At 45.1% G+C, this 17,111-nt stretch overlaps 1 protein-coding gene across 2 annotated transcripts in view; it reads right to left on the minus strand.

The window, feature by feature from the left end:
• Positions 1 to 16,841, minus strand: part of LOC115138286 (mitochondrial peptide methionine sulfoxide reductase-like) — a 43,949-nt gene extending 27,108 nt beyond the window's left edge. Inside the window, exons 1-3 of one of the 2 annotated variants that reach the window (XM_029674983.2) lie at positions 16,613 to 16,841; positions 8,195 to 8,263; positions 7,283 to 7,402 (exon numbers count right to left, since the gene is read on the minus strand). In XM_029674983.2, coding sequence (XP_029530843.2) covers positions 7,283 to 7,402; positions 8,195 to 8,263; positions 16,613 to 16,793 — 370 coding nt within the window. In that variant the 5' untranslated portion in view covers positions 16,794 to 16,841. Of the gene's footprint in view, positions 1 to 7,282; positions 7,403 to 8,194; positions 8,264 to 13,108; positions 13,129 to 16,612 lie in introns of those variants that run through there. The other variant, XM_029674984.2, reaches the window with a different exon arrangement.
• Positions 16,842 to 17,111: the final 270 nt, after the last annotated feature.

The raw sequence follows: 17,111 nt of genomic DNA on the forward strand, positions 1-17,111 counted from the left end.
TCTGGTAAGATGTGATTACAATACTGGGTGGTATATTTGATATGACATACATGATTTTTTGTTAACTAGTAAATAGTAGCCTACAGCAAAGTGTGTTTAAATCATTTCTAACTTGTTAACAATTTCTGCTAGTTAGTTTTTGCTACCATGTGGGTTTTAGCTTGCTTGAACCACCTGCTAACTGAGGAGTGTTAATTCACCTGTTTCCATACACTTACATAAAAATATTTATCTTACAAAGGAGTTGCTTAATCTAACTGCTTAACTATTTATCTGTACACGGAATTGTATTTGGGGTTTTTTACTCATTTTTTTCTACTCTTTAAAGGAAAATGCCATGGGCACTATCTGATGTGTCGAGACATTTCACTGCAGTTAATGTAGAAGGAAAAGCTGTGTACATTTGCAAATACTGTGCCAAATCATATGTGAAGAATGCAACAAAGATGCAGAATCATCTGGCCAAGTCCATAAAGTTCCCTCAGCGCTCACAACAAGCAACCTCTGACAAAAGTCCCTCTACTTCTATTCGGGGTGAAAATGATGAATCAGACACCTTATCGATGGCGACAGCTCATAGTCCTCCTGGAATCATATGTTTTTTGACTCAATGGAGGAACGTAGTCAGAGAAATGCTGATGAATGTCTTGCTTGAGCTGCGTACGCAACTGGTTCACCTCTGATGCTCACAGGCAATGTGTATTGGGAGAGATTTCTGAATGTTCTTCGCCCAGCATTCACCCCTCCAACCAGACATGCTTTATATACTCATTTGCTGGATGCAGAGTTCAACAGAGTTCAAGTGAAGGTCAAGCAAATCATAGAGAAAACAGACTGTATTGCAATCATCAATGACCTTGGACCACAGAAGGTATTTGTACTGGTGACAGACAATGCTGCGAACATGAAGGCTGCTTGGTCTAAAGTGGAGGAGTCCTACCCTCACATCACACCCATTGTCTGTGCTGCTCATGCATTGAATCTGCTCCTTCTGTGACATCATGACACTGAAAACAATGGATACACTCTACAAGAGAGCCAAGGAAATGGTTAGGTATGTGAAGGGTCATCAAGTTATAGCAACAATCCACCTCACCAAGCAAAGTGAGAAGAATCAGAGCACCACATTGAAGCTTCCCAGCAACACCCACGTACATTGAAACACTGACCCCGCTATTGCTATTCGCTGCTGTTCTTTAATCAGTTGTTTTTCTTATCTTTGACCTTGTTCTTCATTTTTTATTTCCTTAAAACTGCATTGTTGGCTAAGGGCTTGAAAGTAAGCAGTTCACTGTTGTATTCGGCGCATGTGACAAATACAATTGGATTTGATTTGATTTTGTCATCACGTTTGACAGTCTCCTGGAGGGGAAGGAGTCTCTCCAAGAAATGGCCATATCACAGTCTGCCGATATGGACAGCCCCATCAAGAGGATCCTCCTGGATGATGTATTTTGGGAGAGAGTGGTAAGCAGCCTGAAACTCCTGAAACCTACAGCAGTAGCCATTGCACGGATTGAGGGAGACGATCAATGCGGTCCTGTCTGATGTTCAGACTCTGCTTGCAGATGAAAGAGAAGGAATCCGTACTGCCCTGCCCACGTCACTGTTGCTCCAAGCAGAGGAAACTGCAGTTCTGAAATAAATACATCAAAAAGCGTGAAGACTTCTGCCTGAAGCCCATACACGCCGCAGCGTACATGTTGGACCCCGAGTATGCTGACAAGAGCATCCTGTCTGGTGCAGAGATCAACAAGGTCTATGGTGTCATCACTACCATGTCTCGCCACCTTGGCCTGGATGAGGGCAAGGTTCTTGGCAGTCTGGCGAAGTACACTTCCAAACAAGGGCTTTGGGATGGAGATGCAATATGGCAGTATTGCCAACATATCTCATCAGCCACCTGGTGGAAAGGACTTTGTGGATCTGAGGCTCTTTCCCCTGTTGCCTCCATCATCCTCCAAGTCCCACCAACATCAGCCACCTCAGAGCGCAATTTGTCCTTGTTTGGGAACACACACACCAAAGCACGCAACAGGCTGACCATTACAAGGGTTGAAAAATTGGTGACAACGAGCCATCCTCAACACGGTTGGAAAGTGACCGTGAAGATGAGGCCTCAGAGTCTGATGTTCAAGAGGTGGAAATTGAGGAGGTCCAGGGAGAAGACATGGAAGCCTGAGAGGAAGACAATCAAAGCTTTAGTTTCTAGACTAGAATTTTACAGATGTATGTTGAAAATGTTTTTGGGAGATACAATGGATCATTCAATAGTCCCTTTCTTTTGTTGTTCAGTGAAATCATCCCATGTGAAGAACTCATTTAATTAAAGTTAAATTCGTAACAAAATTGTTTTTTTCTATTGGAAGGATTTAATCATTTTAATGATGACTACTTATGATAAGGTAAAAGATTTCTGTCTCCATATAATATGGTAAATATATCCAATGCAAAAAAAATCTATATTTAAATGGTATTAATATTAATTTGCATATATTTCCGTTAATTCCCACGGAAAATTTCCACCTCTGAATATTCCCCAAAATGTGCAACCCTAGTCATATACATGGAAAATAAATAAATAAATCAGGTATGGTCTATGAATCACACACACTTTAACACACGCACACACACACGCACGCACGCACGCACACGCACACACACACACACACACACTGAATCAAGTGTGCAGAAGGAAAACAGAAAGAATGCACAGACACACACACACACGTCTGCATGCATACACACACACAGGAGATAAAGGTGTGACTCACACACAGGAGGGACCCGGTAAAACTGACATACACATCAATCAAGCAGTCCCAGCTGTCAGTCCCTCTCTCCCTCCCTCTTAGACACTCACACGGCCTGATTCTAACACACCCACACACACTGGACTGTAGTGGACTGGACCCCTGTCTCTGTCTCTCTTCCCCCTCCCGTGACTCAGTGGACAGCTCCTCTCCTCCTTTCTGTCTCCAGAGCAGCGTTTGGATCCGTCACACCCAGTGAAGCGATGCTCGTTCCTCCGCTGTGCCCAACTCTCCTCTCTCGCTCTCTCTCTCTCTTTTTTCTCTCCCTTTTTTTCCCTTAGCTTTTTTCGGGGCTGCCAGCAAGAGGGAGCTCGCACCCCCCAAAGGGATTCCACTCAGAAGGTCCGCCAGCCAAGCCAGAAGCGCCCCTCTCGCCGCCCGCCCGCTCACCCCCCTGCCCGCTCGCCTCCCTGCTCACCCGTGCTCATGCTTGCATTCCAATGCCTTGAGCTGCGGGGGGCGCCCAAAGTTACTGTGGAAGCTCCGCAGTCGAAAACACTCTCACTGTGTTTGGGATCGTTTCACCTCTTTCATTTATAAAACAGGGACATTGCACCCTTTGGTATTGTTCACATTGAATCTTCGAATGCACCAATGAACTGCTCTACGAAGTGTTATGCTAACCAAAACAATAAGTACTCTCCTAAAAAGGTGTCATGCAGTATCATATGTAAGGTTTTTAGTTTGAGCGACTTTTCGAACATGGCCACAATGGTTATCGTGGCCAAATATGAATCAGTACCAATCAATAATGATGAATCTATTTGAATGAATTCATCTTCCCAGAGGCTGTCCCTTCACAGTGCCAAGCAGCCCAAGGACGGAGTCAGAAATCCATTGTGTTACGCTTTTCATCCCAACCCTACTTTTCTTTCTTCCATTGCAGGTTTAAGATGTCTGTCTGTCCCCCATTTTGCCGGTTGACAGTAATTTAGCAGACACTCTTATCCGGAGCAACTTACAGTACTTTTTCCCCGTACTGGTGTCCCGCAGGAATCGCACTCCCAACCGTAGGCGTTGCAAGCGCTATGCTCTACCAACTGAGCTACACGGGTGTGAGTGGGACTGCATGGAATCCTGGATCTCCAAATCACTGTGCATCCCCAAACAACTTCTCATTATGTGATCGAGATCGGCGATTCTGTGCCTCGTCTTGCTCAAACCGATCCCCTCAAATAAAACGCTGATTGTCTACTGAGGAGTGAACATGGTCCCCTGTCTAAATACTTCAAAACCACCCTTCCACCCTTGAACTAACCACTGACCTAAACACATTTGTATAGGTGTAAGCAACGTATCCATCACATAGCATTCAACAATCCAGCTATATCAGATCAAGGACGTCTTCAATGAAGGGTAGAAGGATTGGTATTGGAAAAGGGCAATTGCCTTGGGCTGAGCTGCAGGGTTGAGTTACAGTATGAGTAGAGAGAGGAGTAGTGGTGGAGTGCATTAGCAGTGTATGGCAGCAGAGGCGAAGGTGGCACAGGAACCAGTGTGAAGCAAAACGCCGCAGTACAGAATCCAATCCCTCCAAGTAGGTCACAAGTGGAGGGGGGGGGGGAGCAGAGATGAAAGAGAAGCATAGCGAAAGAGAGGGAGGATCAGAGAGCTTTACTGTAGAACGCCTATCTCTCGTCCTCTCTCTCTCTCTCTCTCTCCGTCTCCCTCTCTCTGACTCGGACTGATCCTTCTGAGGAGTAGGGTGGCACTACCCACTCTAACTATCCTATGCAGGGATACTGGACAGGTATTATCTTGAAATTGGTAATAACGCTGGTATTATCAGGGCGGAGGACTGTCAAAGGAAGGGATGCCATGCCACTCTGCATGGCCCACAAAAAGTGGTTTAGCTATATTTTTGGGCATGTCATTGTCCATGCTAGCCACGGGAAAAACATAGAATTGTGAAATGCGTGTGTGTGTGTTCATGACCAAAATGTGGACACCTGTTCGTCGAATATCTCATTCCAAAATCACGGGCATTAATATTGAGTTGGTCCCCTCCCTTTGCTGCTATAACAGCCTCCACTCTTCTGGGAAGGCTTTCCACTAGATGTTGGAACATTGCTGCGGTGACCTGCTTCCATTCAGCTACAAGAGCATTAGTGAGGTCGGGTACTGATGTTGGGCGATTAGACCTGGCTCGCAATCGGTGTTCCAATTCATCCCAAAGCGTTAAGATTTCTCTTCACTGGAACTAAGGGGCCTAGCACGAACCATGACAAAACAGCCCCAGACCATTATTCCTCCTCCACCAAACTTTACAGTTGGCACTATGCATTGGGGCAGGTAGCGTTCTCCTGGCATCCGCCAAAACCCAGATTTGTCCTTTCGGACTGCCTCATGGTGAAGTGCAATTTATCACTCTAGAGAACGCATTTCCACTGCTCCAGAGTCCAATGTTGGCAAGCTTTACACCACTCCAGCTGACGCTTGGTAATCTTAGGTTTGTATGCAGCTGCTCGGCCATGGAAACCCATTTCATGAAGTTCCAGACAAACAGTTATTGTGTTGACGTTGCTTCCAGAGGCAGTTTGGAACTCGTATGTTGCAACCGAGGAGAGACACTTTTGTACACGCTACGCGCTTCAGCAGTCCCATTCTTTGAGCTTGTGTGGCCTACCACTTCACGGCTGACATGTTTTTGCTCTTACAGTTGACCCGGGCAGCTCTAGCAGCTCTAGCAGGGCAGAAATTTGACGAACTGACTCGTTGGAAAGGTGACATCCTATAACGGTCCCACATTGAAAGTCACTGAGCTCTTCAGTAAGGCAATTCTACTGCCATTGTTTGTCTATGGAGATTGCATGGCTGCGTGCTCGATTTGATACACCTGTCAGCAACGGGTGTGCTGAAATAGCCGAATCCACCAATTTGAAGGTGGACATACTTTTGTCCACATACTATTGTATATACAGTGTATGTTCTGCCCAGATACTCAGGTGTTGCACAGACGTACATAAGCAAACACTGCAGACATATACACATACACACTAACAAAGACATGACGTACATAAGTGATGCGCAGGTTTGACTTTATTTCGCGTTAGTGCGTAAGCCTAAGCTTTAAGGCTTAACTGTACGCGCGCCAAACACATGCCAATTGCCAAATGCTTTTGCGAACTCGGGCTGAAAAAGTTCATGCTGATCCACTCAGGCAAAAAGGATCATGTTGTTGAATTCAACAAGAGAAAAGCTGCATAATGGAGATTTGAAAATAAAGAGAAGGGAGGGCCAGAACAGTGGCCTAATGTTTGGGAAATATGTTGTGCGTGATGATTGTGAGGCGCTATGCAAATTCGACAGTCACAAAATAATACGGAACGTCAAGGGAACTGCACTGCTCAGATGGGTTAAATAGTAACTGAAATCTGGACACTGACTATAGGTCTATAACCGCTCACATAGCCTTAATATTAACTCCTGCAGAATTAAGCATTTCTTGCAGTAAAATAATTCAACAAATGTACATTTTGACCCTGGAACAGGATTGAAGAGAATGAATGGATGGTTAGGGAGCGTCTATAAAGATGCTATCTTTATCAGCATCATAAAAAGCTGACAGTATTTCAACCACATGAAATATGCATCCAAGACAAACTCAAATCGTTTCAGAAATGTGTTGGGTTGATATCACATCTTCAAATTCCCTTAAAACCGGTCAAACTGATGTCATTTGAAATCTTTCCTATTTTTTTATTGCATTTTCTCCCCGTCCCTTGTCTTCGCTGCACGAGAGAAGCAGAGATGAAAGAGAAAACTCTACAGATGAAGCGTTCATTCTATCGATGTATGACATAGGACCGGGGAGGTGTAACTGCATTGGAGCTGTCAAATCGGTGAGTAGCTGCTCTTGATCATTGTCACAAAGCCAGACCCGTCCCACTCACGTTAGAAGTTCAGAACGAGAAAGTGTAAACTGTATTGAAATAATGACGCTCAAATTGAAAATCATTCAACAAAATAATGAGATTTTTTTATCAGCCTAACCCAGGTGTAGTTTACATCTCTCATTCCAGTGTTCGAACTTGTAAACAAGGCTGCACGGGATTTCTCGTAATGCGACTCCGCTTTAGGTATAATGCCAGGAGCCGCTTGTGGATACGACAGCTCTAACGCAGTTCCACCTACAACACCGCCAAAACAGCCGCTGTGCGGATGTCGTCTAAAGCGGATCTGATTGAATAGAGTCCCAAGTAATGACAAAAGAGAAACTGCATGTATCTAATTATTATAGACAAGTTGAATAACAAATAATCATTCCGGCATCTCTGACTGTGGAGCACATTTTCTATATTTGTGGGTTAGGGGGTCGGGTGTGGGCCTCAGATTCTCACTTTATCACCTGTAGTCAGGTGGTTGCGGACGGGTGAACAAACAAGCTGACCCGTGCATCACTAGTGTACATAGATGTGTTTTTGTGTGAGGAGGGTGGGGTTTGTGTATGTGTGTGTGTGTGTAGTTACCTGAGCACACTTCCTGGTAGTTGGGGTTGAGTGTGTGTCCCCCTGAATAGCCCACATGGGTAGAGAACACCCCTGATTTCTGCCAGAAGCGCTTTTCAGGCCCCCAGAAACAGCCCATACCTGGCCCAGAGAGAGACATACTTAAGACATGATCTAAGGTCAGTTTGACATGGTTTTACCTCATAGACTCCAGCCACCCTAGTCATAGACCGTTCGCTCCGTTACCGCACCTCAAGCGGTACCGGAGCGCCAAGTCTCGGTCCAAGAGGCTTCTAAAACAGCTTCTACCCCCAAACCATAAGACTCCTGAACACCTAGTCAAATGGCTACCCAGACTACTTGCATTGTCGTCCGTCCCCCCCGCCCCTCTTTTATGCCGCTGCTACTCTCTGTTATTATCTATGCATAGTCACTTTAATAACTCTACCTACGTGTACATATTACCTCAATTACCTCGACTAACCGAATGCCCCCGCACATTGACTCTGTACTGGTACCCCCTGTATATAGCCTCGCTATTGATATTTTACTGCTGCTCTTTAATTATTTGTTACTTTTATTTCTTATTTTGGGGGGTATTTTCCTTAACTGCATTGTTGGTTAAGGGCTTGTAAGTAAGCATGTCACTGTCAGGTCTACTACACCCGTTGTATTCGGCGCATGTGACAAATGTCATTTGATTTGATTTTGTCAAGTTTAGAATTTGGGGAGGGTAAGCTGATCCTAGATGACCAAAAACACATACTCTATTCATACTACTGTGTTCCTCCATATAACACTACCACTATAGTATACGAATAACACTGCTACTGTTGTTCATAAGACTGCAATATGACCACAGCTAACGAGAACCAATGAAAAGTGAAAGCGGTCATCAGTGGTAGCGGTCATTTGAAAGAGATTGAGGCTTACCAAACATGATGGTCTCCATGCCCTCTGGAAACGGCTCCACTGTGGGGTTGCCATTGACAGCATGCTTCTCTATGGGGGGAGGGGAGGGGAGGGAGAGAGAAGAGAGAGAGAGAGAGAGAGAGAGAGAGAGAGAGCGAGAGAGAAATGACAGTCACTATCTTTGTGTATAAAATGCTTTGTGCAATTCAAATGAAAATGATGACGACCGACGATGACGGATTAATATGAGACCATCAACATCACAGCATCAGAACCCTGACCAATGAGTGGCGACATCAACATGCCATTGTGAGAGTATGTATGTGTCCTATCTGTGCCATGCTGCTTAACAGTAGTGGATGGAGGTCAGGAGGACAAAGGTCACCACAGCGGAGCAGGGTAAAGTGGCACTCGTCAGGCGATGTCCCAGTAAAATCTCCCCCTCCCTCCCTTCTCCTCAGGTAAACTAAAACGGTGGCATGCTGCATGGGTCGGATTAATGACCGCTTTGGCAAGCTGGCCTGTTCCTGCTAAGCAGGATCAGAGCTGGGTGGCTCTAGGGTTGGAAGACACTAAGAAGATTAAATGGTTCTGACCCCCATTTCTAACCCCACCCTAGGGCTGGGCGGTATACCGTTTTTTGCGATATACTGGTATTGATGCACGGACCGGTTTTGGTGTTTACTTTACCTTCTATAACGGTATTTGAATGTTTGGATTGTTAAATGTGATACGCGGTGTGTAACGTCCATTTTTATAGTTTACTCCGCTACTTAAGTCATTCCTTCTCCGCTCTCTCTCTCTCCATGCCGCTTTCCACACAGACCTCGCCCCACCTCCTTTCACTCAAGGAGCGCATTGGATGTTCCTCAACCACGCGTTCAGTCTGCATGGTCAACGCAGCACAGGCAACAATGTTGACGACAATGACGCCGTTTTCACTTTGCTTCTTAATAATATAAATCTACTAGCAGCATTCTATAATATCACTATTAGCTTGTGCTTCTTACATCTGCAAACAGCTAGTTTTCCTTTTCTTAGCAAGTTGTTCCAAAATCTTGGTGGACGCTAATGCTAATCGCTAGCTGGCTAATAAATGTACGGAGTAAGAGCAAGCAGAATTAGCTATACAGCCTGATAATACCAGTGATGGTGTAGACCTAATATGTTAGCTACATGAAGTAGCTAAGAGAAAACATTCAATGTAGCCAAAGATGATTTATTTTCATGTCAAACAACACTTTATTAAACGTGCCCACTAGTATATTCTAACGATATAATTAGAATATACATTATATTCCCATGAATCCAACAGTTAACCCAAGTGTTTTGCTCTAAATCGCAAGTCAAATTGCAACATTTGGTTAAAAATAAGGCCCAGATTTACGTGCCAATATCATGCAGCCCTATGTGGCAGTGTGGAGATGATCTCAAATGCAAATGAAAATGCTGACGTTTTGGGGGTTTGAAGTTGAACAGTATAAAACAATCAGAATGGAGAAACACCCATTGAATTCACTTAGAATGTATGTGTTGCCACCTTAGGGTCACGCACTACTTATAACACAAATGTAGAACTTTTATTATTAAAAAAACATCAAATACCGTTATAACGTCAATTGTTTTTTTTAAATAGCGTGAGATAATGTTTGGTCCATATCGCCCAGCCCTACCCCACCCTCCCCTACCTCAAACCAACCAGCAGCCATTTCTGTCAAGGGGGTCAAAACGTGGAAAGATGCATTCGCTTTGTATCACCCTGGTGGCTTGGCTGTCGTGCCAAACTGTGCCCCTTGTTATTGAATAGAACCTGAAAAACAAATGATATGCTACATATACGAAGTGGTTGCGGGAGCGGTGCATCGATGCCAACTGTGCGGATATGGATGGAATAAATGGAATGGAAATAAAGCGCAAAGTATAAAACTGAAAGACTAACCAGCACACAGATTAATGCTAACACAACTGAGGTGACTTAGTCTGTAAATCTCTAACCGAGCCAGGCTGGTTTACACTGCTTCACAGACTCATTTTAGTTTGTGGATAAACGGCTGTGAATGTGTGCGCACAAATACTCGCTCGCACACGCACACACACCAGAGTGTAAAAGGGGCGTTTACTTTTGGTCAGTGTTATATCTGGGTGAATTTCAGATCATGTTTGACATTAACCTGAATAGTGAAGATCTCCAATCGCCAGGTGCCACCCGGTTGTGTGTGTGGTTGTTTTAATACGCTCAATGTTATCTCTACAGTGGACTGCTTTCACTGTCAATTAGGGAAATATCATATAATAGAAATGACGGATGTAATTGTGATCCTAAAGCCACACACAATGGATAGCTTGGGTTGTAATTTTAGACTTCTGATGAAATGACTAGCGACCTAAAGGCATACAGTGCCTTCGGAAAGTATTCAGACCCCCTGACATTTTGTTAAGTTACAGCCTTATTCCCTCATCAAGCTACACACAATACCCCATAATGACAAAGCAAAAACAGGTCTTTAGAATTTTTTGCTAATTTATAAAAATATATATATTTTTAAAGGTCACATTTACATAAGTATTCAGACCCTTTACTCAGTACTTTGTTGAAGCACTTTTGGCAGCGATTACAGCATCAAGTCTTCTTGGGTATGACGCTACAAGCTTGGCACACCTGTTTCTTCCATTCTTCTCAGCAGATCCTCTCAAGCTCTGTCGGGTTGGATGGGGAGCGTCGCTACACAGCTATTAACAGGTCTCTCCAGAGATGTTCGATCGGGTTCAAGTCCTGGCTCTGGCTGGGCCGCTCAAGGACATTCAGAGGCTTGTCCTGAAGCCACTCCTGCGTTGTCTTGACTGTGTGCTTAGGGTTGTTGTCCTGTTGGAAAGTGAATCTTTTCCCCAGTCTGAGGTCCTGAGCGCTCTGGAGCAGGTTTTCATCAAGGATCTCTCTGTACTTTGTTCTGTTCATCTTTGCCTCGATCCTGACTACTGCAGCTGAAAAACATCCCCACAGCATGGTGCCAGGTTTCCTCCAGATGTGACGCTTGGCATTCTGGCCAAAGAGTTCAATCTTGGTTTCTTCAGACCAGAGAATCTTGTTTCTCATGGTATGAGAGTCCTTTAGGTGCCTCTTGTTAAACTCCAAGCAGGCTGTCATGTGCATTTTAATGAGGAGTGGCTTCTGTCTGGCCACTCTACCATGATTGGTGGAGTGCTGTTGAGATGGTTGTCCTTCTGGAAAGTTTTCCCATCTCCACAGAGGAACACTGGAGCTCTGCCAGAGTGACCATCGGGTTCTTGGTCACCTCCCTGACCAAGGCCCTTCTCTCCCGATTGCTCAGTTAGGCCGGGCAGCCAGCTCTAGGAAGAGTCTTGATGGCGCCAAACGTTTTCCTTTTAAGAATTGAGGCCACTGTGTTCTTGAGTACCTTCAGAACTGCAGGAATTTTTTGGTACCCTTCGCCAGATATGTTCCTCGACACAATCCTGTCTCGGACCTCATGGCTTGGGTTTTGCTCTGACATGCACTGCCAACTGTGGGATCTTATATAGACAGGTGTGTGCCTTTCCAAATCATATCCAATCAATTGAATTTACCATAGGTGGACTCCAATCAAGTTGTAGAAACATCTCGAGGATGATCATGGAAACAGGATGCACCTGAGCTCAATTTCATAGCAAAGGGTCTGAATACTTATGTAAATTAAATATTTCTCTTTTACATTTTTTATAAATGTGAAAACATTTATTTTTTAAACTGTTTTTCACTTGTTCATTATGGGGTATTGTGTGTAGATTGCCGAGTATGATGTTTTATTTAATCAATTTTAGAATAAGGCTGTAACGTAACAAAATGTGTGAATACTTTCCAAATGCACTGTGTGTAATAGGGTCCATTCAAATAGATGTTATATAGCATTTCAGCTTGAGATCCAGTAAATACCCACAATATGAAATGTATTGACTTGTGTGGAGAAGAAAGTAGATAAATACGATAACTTGGCCAACACGGAGTTCTTTAGAAAATAGAAAAGCCAACATTGTGACAAATCAATGTAGCCCTGAACCCCAGAGTAGCCTCACTCTACCCACCCCTGAACAGCCATCTTTAATGACGGGGCGCCAGTGGAAAGTCTCTAAGATCATGCGTCTGCAGACAGTTTCTTCTGACGAAAAACAACCTTGATCAGGAAAAACTCCTGATCCTAATGTTGGGATAGATCGCTTCAAGCAGACACTCGTCTTACTGCGCTCCCCCGTGTCAGGTTACATCTTGAGCCAGTAGGTAGACTGGCCTTGCCTTCCTATTCATGGGCACACTCATACCCCTACCACCCACCACCCTCTCACAAGAAGACAGGATCAGGCAAACGGCAGTATCGCAGTATTGCAAGAAGGCAATGAGTGGAGAAATAAGTGGAGAGAGGACAGAAAAGTAATAGAGTGGGAGGAGTAGGAGAAGAAGAAGGAGGAGTGTAGGATGCCAAATGCTAAAAAAAGAGAAAGCAAATCGCCAGGGAGAAGCAACAGATGACCGTGGCAGAGGGATGGACGGCGAGATTCTTTTGGCTTCCGAGACCGCCATGCCTTTGGGCAGCAAATGAACGCAATGGCACGGGCGCCAGGTCCAAAAAGTGAACGGGGGTCGAAAAAACAAACAAACAAGGATTTTTTTTTTTCAAATATGTAAAACCAGAGGCCAAGAACACGCTGATATGTAGCGGTCGTCAACAGAATCTCACTCAGCGCCAAAATCGCTCTCTCTCTCTATTCTCTCGTTCTCCCTCTCTCTCTGTGTTCCTGCCATTCTCCTGCCTTCTCTCTCTTCACACCCCCTCCTCTCCTCCCACCATGTTCCTATCATCAGCCTCTCTCCCCTCCCACACACACACACACACACACACACACACACACAAAGCCACATCTCCTTGGAGCACACACACCAACCTCTGCTGTGGGTATTTCTCCCATGGAGCCCTGGCAGAGGTCCAGATGATTTCAGGATGACTCTTTTCACTGAGCCCAGTCCCCCGCCATTGCCAGCGGGCGCCTTTGCCAACAACACCCCACCTTACAAATAGCACCGAGGAGGCAAAATAACTGGTTGAATATGCCAGCAATGGAGAGGAGGGAGAGAAAGGGAATAAGGGAGGTTGGTGGTGAGCTTACAAAAGGATACAACGTGTGAAAAATACTTTTGGTGTGACTTGGATGAAATATGGGCGTTTCCTTTGTCCTTTGTTTTTGGAGGAAATTGAAAAGCGCCTACAGTCAAACCGTAAAGCAGTAGTAATCAGTAATCAGACAGCTTTTGTTGGCTTATTTGGTTTTTAATTGTGGCGGTAGAAATAAAACAACAACGCAAACCATCGGCTACCACGTTCGGTCAAAACTTGCTTTAGCCAGCCTCTCCACCGGTCATGGTAGGGCTAACTTCGCTCTTTTGCTACCAGATAATATGTCCAGTTACGTCACCGAACTGGAGTTTTCCTTTGTTAGCCTCTCGTGCCACTGTAACATTCCTGCGTTTTTCGTCCGCGGAAACAGATTCCTGCCGCACACGTAAATATGAGAGAATCCAGGTTTCTGGGAATCGGGGATTCCATGCCAATGCTGTGATGTAGAGGTTGCATTCCAGACTTTTAACTTCTCCCAAGTGGCATTGTCCCTCTCTTTCTCTCTCTCTCTCTCTCTCTCTCTCTCTCTCTCTGTCCCCTCACACAGGCTGGCAGACAGTCCGGCACGAGGCGAAGGTTGGCGCTTTCTACTGGTGCCAACTACGCTCTGCTGAACCGCAAAGCATCATGGGATGATAAGTCGGGATGAGGCGAAGCGAGGCATTGTGGGGAGAGGTAGGTGGGATGGAGCAATATGGTGGTGGTGATGGTGGTCTGTAGTTGTATAGCTATTGGAAAGAGGACGTGAGTGAGCCTTGAGCTCTTCTGAGTGAGAAAAAAATACATGACAAACAAAATGGTTTTTCATTTGGAGTGTTGTGGCTGAAAGTTCAAAACTAAACTTACTATACTATCTTTTTCTGTGAGTAAAAATAGTCATTGGTATATCTACACGGTCAGCATATTTGAAAAAGTTCCAAAAAGCTATTTGCAACGGGCCACTAGTAGTGAAGCATTAAAAGCGACGACTTTCGCTAGTTCAGCCAAAGCGAGACAGCATTAAGTGGGAAAACTGGGGTTGTGGACAAGTTTGTGCTAACGTTTAAACAGTGAGGGAGAAGGGGAGACCACAGACCGTCAGAAAATTCATCCCCTGTGCTTCCCATATAACGTGTATCCTAGCAACCATTTCCGGTTGCTATGGAGAGGACTCCCACCCCATCACCCGATTGATCTTGACTGCTACAGTCAGCAAGATGGAGCTGCTACAGTATAGAATCTGAGGAATTGATAACTTCAGGAGGTACAGGGAAAGACAGCAGCATGCAACAGAATACTGAAGAAAATACAAAATACACTAGGCTACGGGGAAAACCAAAGAGCAAACCGTGTTAAGATAGCCTCTATTCCAAAACAAAAGCATGCGGATTCTTTATCAGTTATGACTCCTTCTCTACAGTAGGCAATATCCTGACTGTCAGCGGCTACTACTATGATGCCATATCAAACCAAATACAAGCCAACCAGTCATTCCCTCTGCTGCCTGTCATCTGAAGCTAAGCAGGCTTGGGCCTGGTCAGAACCTGGATGGGAGACCATCTGGGCTACTGACAAGAGACGGGGTCATATCAGGGATACTGACACCATGTAGGAAACATGACCTGCATTGACAGGACAAATGTTGGTCGATAGCCCACATCAGAGAATTGACATTACAAGTTCCTTTCAGAGAACAACAGTTAGGCAAGTGTGGGCTCCCGAATGGCGCAGCGGGTCTAAGGCACTGCATCCCAGTGCTAGAGGTGTCACTACAGACCCTGGTTCAATTCCAGGCTGTATCACACCCGGCCGTGGGAGTCACAAAGGGCGGCACACAATTGGCCCAGTGTCGTCCGGGTTAGGGTTTGGCCTGGGGTAGGCTGTCATTGTAAATAAGAATTTGTTCTGAACTGACTTTCCTAGTTAAATAAAAAGTTGTGGCAACGCACAGTGTGTAGACATTCACACCCTATAGCCCGTGTGCACTTCCTTCCATGAAGGCCTGAGGTTAAAGTCTGACTTAGGATAGTATTGCCACCTTATCTGTCTATCCTAAAGCTAGGTGTTTCTGGTTAGTGCCTACAGACAACAAGACCATGATTAGGATATATGCTGAGGATTGAACCATCAACCATGGATAAGTCTTGTGCAGTACATGCAAAGCATCTGCTCTACTGCTGAGCTACAAGGCTGGGCTTATATTCACAAAGGTTCTCAGAGTAGAAGTGCTGATCTAGGATCATTTTCCCCTTTTAAATCCTAATGAATATGATTACATGGACATGGGGACCTGATCATAGATCAGCGTTCCTAATCTGAGATGCTTTGTGAAAACGGGCCCTGAAACGTTTAGGACCAAGTTGGCCAGGAACAGGGTGTCCTTCTCTCAGTCCCCCTCCCAAACCACCCCAACCCCCCCACGGTGACTAGGGGAGGACAGATTTCCGCCATGCGGTGTCTCCGAGCTGCTCCGACAGACGGCCCGGGAATTTACGACAGGGCGGAGCTTCTCATGCGCATAATGCACAGATGGGCCCCTGGACGCTGCAGTGGGCTGCAGAGCTCCCCAAAATGCTTTGGGTGTGGTGCTCAAGGCCATGCACTAAGCAGCTAGATGGCCAGGGGGAGGGGCCTGGGGGGGTTGACCGGACCTCAAAATCATCCTCTTTGCAATCTCAGGATGGATGATGCATTGCATAATCAATGCCAACAATCTGATATGTCATGTGTGCAGACTTATGTGGTTGGAATCTTGAAATTGGTGATTATGCTTATTACAAAAACAAGTTACATAGACATTTATAGACACCATCCAAGCACATACTCTCATAAGCATTAAACTCACTCAAATTATCTCAAATAAATAGCCCCTAAAGAATTACACCACAGTGGAGGGGAATGTTTGCAAAGGCTACTTTGTCAAAAAAAAATATTTAGCCCATTATGACACAGAGACCAAGTCAAACAACACTTTCAATGATCTGAGGGCAAACTATGTGCCTGATAAAGTGATACGGTAAATAGTTTGGGATAACTTTGAATATGACTGGTGACCATAAGGTGTAGCCTAACACGTCACAACACTAGGCTCAGGACCACCCCTCATTGGTCGTTAAACCCATATGCCTATAGTTGAACCAGAGAGGTGAATAACCATATATTAACATAGAAACGTCATATGACAATTGTCAAAAAACGTGTGCATCGTCATCTGACTTTGCTGTGCCCGGAGGACTTGTAAACAAACATCTTCTGTGGCACGATGTAGTTTTACGAGAGACGTGATTTCATTTACCTGCCACGACCATTTTTTCCTCCCTTCCTTTCAGAGCGCGGTCTTTGGTGGGCATGGCTGTTGTGTCTGCCATGTCTGCGACAGCGAGTGACACAATCAAAAGAAGGCGCCAAGCGAGAAGCAGTTGCGCTTTAGCGGATAACAGTAAACATAGTTCCTTCTGTACTTTGACAGTCTCCATGGCGCTGCGTCGCGCCGCTGTTGCGTTGGGATATGGGAGGAGTATAACGACAGCGAATGTCCATCAACATGAATATTCAACGTGCGTGCGGGACGTCGTGCACTGAATAATAACTAGGCAGGGGTTAATATGACTTTGGCACAAAAGCCTACAGTGCAGTGTATGCGTGAAATAAATTAAATTTAAATAAATATCCACATTGAGAACGCCGTTCAGCATGCAAATGAGCTTTTTTCACCACCCGCCATCGCTCATTCTGGGGGTTAGTTCAGGGCGGTGCATCTGTTTAAACGCAGCAGAGGGCAAAAACAGACTATA

Source organism: Oncorhynchus nerka, linkage group LG12 (assembly GCF_034236695.1).
Source record: "Oncorhynchus nerka isolate Pitt River linkage group LG12, Oner_Uvic_2.0, whole genome shotgun sequence".
Classification (NCBI taxonomy): Eukaryota; Metazoa; Chordata; class Actinopteri; order Salmoniformes; family Salmonidae; genus Oncorhynchus; species Oncorhynchus nerka.